This window comes from Colletotrichum fructicola (assembly GCF_000319635.2).
Source record: "Colletotrichum fructicola Nara gc5 chromosome Unknown KSG_Nara_v1_contig01, whole genome shotgun sequence".
NCBI lineage: Eukaryota > Fungi > Ascomycota > Sordariomycetes > Glomerellales > Glomerellaceae > Colletotrichum > Colletotrichum fructicola.
In genome coordinates, this window is record NW_027094051.1 from 3,662,810 (window position 1) to 3,669,172 (window position 6,363).

Here is a 6,363-nt window from a genome sequence, read left to right on the forward strand (position 1 = left end):
TCCAATGCTGATCTCTGAGGTTCGAGAAGGGGCTATTGGGGAGGTGATGTGCAGAGGAGAGGTCAAGCATTTTCTTGTTCGCCTGTGGTGTGGACCGGTGTGGTCTTTTCTGTGGTGATCGTCGGTGGTGCTAGGGGATTTGGTCCATATGGAAAGAGATGTTTCCGAGGACGGTGTTGTATTTGTGATTGGGGTTACAGGGAATTACATGGTTGGCAGGCACGGCTATTAGCACTGGACTGGTGATTACGGATAGCTTTACCGCCATCGCTGGTCAGATGCGATAGGGGGTTCCATTTGGTCTTGTCGCAATTTGCCCGAACGGTTCGGGTTGGTTGCCCATATCACGGATTTGGGCGGTCTTCTGCTTTCTTTCGCTTTGGGGGAGACGAGGGAACAACAAGATTGGATTTGGGTGGTTTCGGGGAGGGATCGACATGCAGTCTCCGCGGAAGCAGATGCATCAGCGCAGAGAGATGCGGCGGGGAGAAAAATACGAGGTGACCCAGACTTCGGTTCTTGGTTTCTTTTGAGAGCAGTTGAAGAGCCGGGGAGGATAAGGCGGAGAGGGGTGTTGGGGCAGGGGGGACGATAGCGAGTGGGATTGAGGCAAAAAAGAACTGAATGGGACGAGCGGGAAAAAAAAAAGGGGGTAGGTGGTGGGGGACCTTGTTGGAGACTGTGAAGCTATTCGTGAAGCTGGATTTTGTGAAGGTTGCCCGGAGATTTGATGTCCACTTGGCGGGCATTGCATAAATCCTGCGAGTGGGTGACATGTTTTTATGCAAGAGGAAAAACGAGATTCGACGAGAGAGATGTCCAACGTAGCCCGGTCACGAGTGTGAGATGACAGATACCTTTTGAGTAAGCAGACTCGGCCCCCAAAAGTTGCATTTGCGAATTGTTCTTTGGTGCGACCGTTGCATCGCGTGCGCTGTGCCGTTGCGTATCGTCGTGGTATCCTCCCGTTGCGTGGTTTTAAGGTATTCCGGGGGAGGCGAAGGGCGCTCGTTACCGGATTAGCGGCGGGAAAGATGGAGAGACCGCTTTTTCTGCCTTTGTTTGTGGCGAAAGTTTAAGCTGACCTTGGAGAGAGAGAGCTGGAAACAGGGCTGTTCTTTCCCGCCCCCGTGCCCGGCCAGACTGGCTGAATCGGAAGTGCACTGATAACAACGACATCATCGATGATCAGCTAGACATCCGCGGAGAGCGTCGGGTCGCGGCCTATGACGGCAGGCAGAAAGTTCCCGTATTCCCTGATGAAATGGCAGCGCGCGGCGTTCTTCCATGCAGCGAAGATGAACCAAGACGTGGATGGTGGTTGTTGGCGGACCCACGGAGTCATACTGCTGCAGAGAAGAAAGCTGGAAGAAACGCACAGCGCACACAGCTCAGACCACGAGCAGGCTTGATGAAGGAGGCCAACAACGGCGGTGGCGCTTTCCAGGTTTCTTTTGGGGGTGTTTGGGGTGAGGCGTGTTAGTGGCAGTGGTGGTCCTGCCTGGCCTGCAGAGGCGGTCTCGGGCAATTCTTTTGGATTTCGGGGCCCTTGCATTGGCAGGTCGCATTTGAGTACATGCCTATGCAGGTACGGCTGAGATGCATCTCTTCGAGCTGACCTCATTTTCAGGCCGTGAGCGCAGCCAACTGCAGAAGGCAAGTCAGGCGATGACTGCGACCCCTTTTTCTCGGTAGCAGAATCTCGCATCTACACATCTGAGTTGAATCATGCCCAAGAAACCGCAATTCCAGATTCCATCGCGGCAGATGATGCTGGCGGCGCAGACGGTAGACCTAGGCGCCGGTTGTCGCAAGCCACGAATATGAGACTGTGGGGAAGAGATACCTAGGTGTAATACACCGACCACACGCACCACCTTCCTCTCTCTTTTGCCCGAGTGTGTCTAGAATCCAGATGCAGACGAAATGGACGATTCGAGATTCGAAAAGGGAGGGGACGTGATACGGTTCCATTTCGTCTTCTTCCCAAAGCGTGCAGAAGATCATCATCATTTTCAGCGTAGGGCAGGAGGCCAGACGGGGGTGTGTTGCTCTTTGCAATCTTGCTTGTGGTTCGTCTAACTCAACTGTGGCTGCCGCGTTCATTCCAAAAAAAATCTGCCAGACCTTGCACCTCGCAGTTGTAAGGTGCGTGTCCATGCGAAACGACGGGAGCAGATTGGACGAATACGAAAATAAACTGTCATCGGAGCCGGACGGCAACGCCAAACTCGTAGCTGAGGAGGATGGAACATCCTGATGCTGCAACACCGTCACTGAACCATTCCTTTTTAAAAAGACCACCGCGCCGATTCGTCTGGCTCGGACTGGATCAACGGGGGCACTGACTACATTAGCACTGCCGCTGCAGCGTGCATCTGGGCAGGTCTGCACTAAGGCAGTTGGTAGGACGGCTAGACTGTGATGGAATTAGACAGATGAGATTTGGATAGCTTCAGGTTGCTCTCTTCCTTCCAGCAGAGGCCAGCGCGAGCGAGTGTTAGTGCCAAGGCACGAATGGACAGGCCGAAGACCGGTTCGTCTGTGCGGCACCTGCAGAAGCCATACGTAGTAAGGTAAGGTACTTCGTAGACCAGAGACCTGACAGCGTGAGCAAGAGCTTCATCTCATTTTCTGGGTCCTTGGTGCTAATGTCGCTTAGCTAATTTCCCGGGCGCACCAGTCCAAGGCCGCTCATTCACCTCTGCCCCCCTTCTTCCTTCCCAAGTTCCCAAGTTCCCAAGTGCTGCTGCAAGGCCCCCCCGCACCCGCCGATCCCTCCCAAATCAGTGGACTACCACTTCGGGTACCTTGCAGCTCCGCCCTCTAGCTGCAAGGCCGGTGCTGTTTCTCTCTCTCTCTCTCTCTCTCTCTCTCTCTCTCTCTCTCTCTCTCCCCCGCCGTCACTCGTCGCTCTCAGTCGCTGTTGCTGTAGGTCGATAGTGGTGGCTCACATCATCCCCTATTTTCCCTCGTAACCTTGTCTTTTTGCGCTTTCGTTGCTTCTTTCCGCCTTGTTCCTCACTGACACGGTAGCCTGGAAGCAACTGGAGTCCTGTTCTCGAACCATACACACGCACACCAACGCTCTGAGCTGAATAGTGCTGACCCTCTGCAATTGGCCAACCTCATGCTGTCTCAAAGTCACCCGTTTTCCTGTCCTGCGCCCACAGCTGCCGAGTCGTCAAATCTTGGGCACAATTAAACGCCCTCCATCAACGGTGGATTCGGTTGGTCAAGGGCTCTCGCTCCGTCGTTCGCTTTCTTCTAATTCGCCTCTTGCCTTCTCTCTTGCTCTTTCTCGCCGCCGGTTGCTCTGGGTGCCCAGGTGCTGGATCGTCTTGGCTTTCCAATAAGGGTTGACACGACCACGCTTAGCCGGGATTGCCATCTCGCCTCCCCTTTTCCTTGCGCGCTGTCAATCGTTTTGCATGGGTCAACTTGAAGATTGGCCAAGAACCCACCAACACCGACAATTGGTTGGCTGCGGCCCCCGACTCGCTGCCAGTCCTGTTCACCAGCAGATTGCAAAGTCCCGTATCTCTCAGCCCTTTGCCCAGGGCCCTCGCTCTGCCATGTCTCCGTCCACAGCCTGTCAGACTGACGAAGGCGACAGCTTTTGATCATTGCTCCGGCTTCCCATGATCAAGGTCCTGGGGCTCTCTCCACCGGCCTTGCCGTCTTGGGCTTCGAGGCCCTTGGAGGATCAAACGGTTCTGGCTCCTCTTCTCGCTCGGGTTCAGGTTCTAGGTCTGGTTCCTCGACCTCATGCCGTGGTTCGTGGCCTTGCCTGCTGCCAAGTGAAGCAGGGGCTTGTTTGCTGGCAAGTTACCTCACTTCTGAGGTGCTGCTTGTGCGCACTAAAACAACGAAACGACGCTTCCTGGCATGGCTGAGATGCGCCCACATGGCCATGGCCACATCCCTATCCAGTCCGTCGAGCCCATCAAGCCATGGATGAACCGGTTCCCCGTTGGTAAACAAGTGCCACCCACACCGGGCACACACCTTCAGAACGAGTGCCCATTCGTACTAGGTACGGTATGCTTAGATGCCCACCCGTCGTCCACATCTGCTGGGCATCCACATCCACACACAACCTATCCTTGAGGTGGGCGGGCTACACACCGCACCGCGTCGTGCACACACCCCGGTTCGTCGTCGGCCACCCCCAAGACCCCCCCAGGTCAGGGACTCCTCCCAGAGTCGTACCCATGAGAGAGTACGGATACTAGCCTTCTACCTAATCTAAGCAAGCAACCACCATACATAATAATAACATCCCAGTCCCGCCCGTTTCTTTTTCCCTCTCTTCTCCTTTCCCTTCCTCACGAAAACACCGTCAAATGAGTTGATGCCGTCAACGTAGTTTCGTCGTCCTTTCGTCCTCTCATCACCTCAGCTTCACTACCGCTTCACTCTTTTAGCGGGCATTCGCTTTCTCGTACCGACACCTACGTCGATAATACACGAAAACAACAAAAATCCTCAAAAAGGCAACTTAATTTCCAATCATGAAGGGCTCCATCTTCGCTGCCGCCGCCGCGGCCATTGGCGGTGTCAACGCTGCTTCCCACCACCGCCACGCTCACGGTGAGCTGTTCAAGAGAGGCGCCGAGGCCTCGGTCTGTGTCCCCGGATGCACCACCATCTACACCACCATCCACGGCGAGCCTACGCGTGAGTTCTTACCTTGTCCCCTTGACTCGGCCAAGAGTGCCCCGTCTCTGCCCTACAGCATGGCCACGGTGAAGATCGTGGCTATCAACATGAAAGATCGTCGAGCTGACCTGAAGATCAGTGGTTCCAAACCCTCCCAGCAAGCCTTCCACTGCTGCCAGCGCTCTCCCCTCCGCCGCCACCTCGGCCCCCGTCGCGCCCAAGCCCACGTCCACCTACAAGCCCCCCGTGGACCTCCCGACTCCCGTTCCCGAGATCTGCCCTACCCCCGGCACTTACACCTTCCCGGCCACCACCATCACCGTGAGCCAGACCACCACCGTCTGCGGCGCCCAGACTACCGCGGTCCCCTCCGGCACCCACACCTTCGGAGGTGTCACCACCGTCGTCCAGAATGCCACCACGGTTGTGTGCCCCTACGCCACTGAGAAGACCACCAACGGTGTCGTCACCTCCGTCGTCGAGACCACCACCTACGTCTGCCCTACCCCGGGAACTTACACCATCGCTCCCACCACGGTGACCGTTACTGTCCCGACCACCACCTGCGTCTACCCCGTCGTCACCACCGTCGTCCCCGGTACCTACACCCGCCCCGAGGTCGTCACCACCGTTGTCGAGACCAGCGTCGTCGTCGTCTGCCCCTTCACCTCTGAGGAGCCCAAGCCCACCACCACTTCCGTTGCCCCGGTCCCTACCACCCCGGCCCCCGCTCCCACCACCTCTGCCGTCGAGGCCCCCAAGCCCACCACCGAGGCTCCCGCCCCTGCCCCGACCACCTCTGCCGTCGAGGCCCCCAAGCCTTCCAGCGCTTCCTCCTCCGCCCCCAAGCCTTCTGCCACCGCTCCCTCCACCGGTGGCAACCTGGGTGGCTCTGGCGACCACTGGGCCATGACCTACACCCCCTACGCTGAGGACGCCTCCGGCTCCTGCAAGAGCGCCGACCAGGTCGACTCCGACATTGCCTCCATCGCCAAGGCTGGCTTCCAGGTCGTCCGTGTCTACTCTACCGACTGCTCCACCCTCGAGAACGTCGGCTCCGCCTGCGAGAAGTACGGCCTCAAGATGATCATCGGCATCTTCGTCAAGGCCACCTGCGACCCCACCTCCCAGGAGATCAAGGACCAGGTCGACGCCATCACCGCCTGGGGCAAGTGGAGCATGGTTGAGCTCGTCGTTGTCGGTAACGAGTGCATCTTCCAGGGCCGCTGCTCTGCCTCTTCCCTGAAGCAGCTCATCGTCTCCACCAAGGCCACCATCAAGAGCGCCGGCTACACCGGTCCCTTCACCACCGCCGAGACCGTCGGTGTCTGGCAGCAGTCTGACGTCGTCTCCGAGATTTGCGACGCCGTCGATGTCGTCGGAGGACAGATCCACCCCTACTTCAACGCCGAGACCGCCGCCTCCGACGCCGGTACCTTCGTCAAGGGCCAGCTTGAGATCCTCGAGTCCTCCCAGATCTGCGGCTCCAAGGCTGCCATCAACCTCGAGTGCGGCTGGCCCTCCGGCGGCTCCTGCAACGGCAAGGCTTGCCCCGGCACCGCCGAGCAGGCCACCGCCATCAGCTCCATCCGTGAGCTCATTGGTGGCAAGACCGTCTTCTTCTCCTTCAAGAACGACGAGTGGAAGGAGCCCGGCTCCTGCGGCTGCGAGCGCACCTGGGGTTGCGGTGACCTCTTCTAA

The 6,363-nt window shown here is 57.7% G+C and overlaps 1 protein-coding gene across 1 annotated transcript; it reads left to right on the forward strand.

Annotated features, from left to right (window-relative positions):
• Positions 1-4,514: 4,514 nt before the first annotated feature.
• btgE (putative beta-glucosidase btgE) lies at positions 4,515-6,363 on the forward strand (the record flags this gene model as incomplete). The annotated part of the gene is made up of 2 exons (XM_032029917.1): positions 4,515-4,680; positions 4,802-6,363. The coding sequence occupies 2 exons, from the start codon at positions 4,515-4,517 to the stop codon at positions 6,361-6,363; spliced, it is 1,728 nt and encodes a 575-aa protein (XP_031890401.1).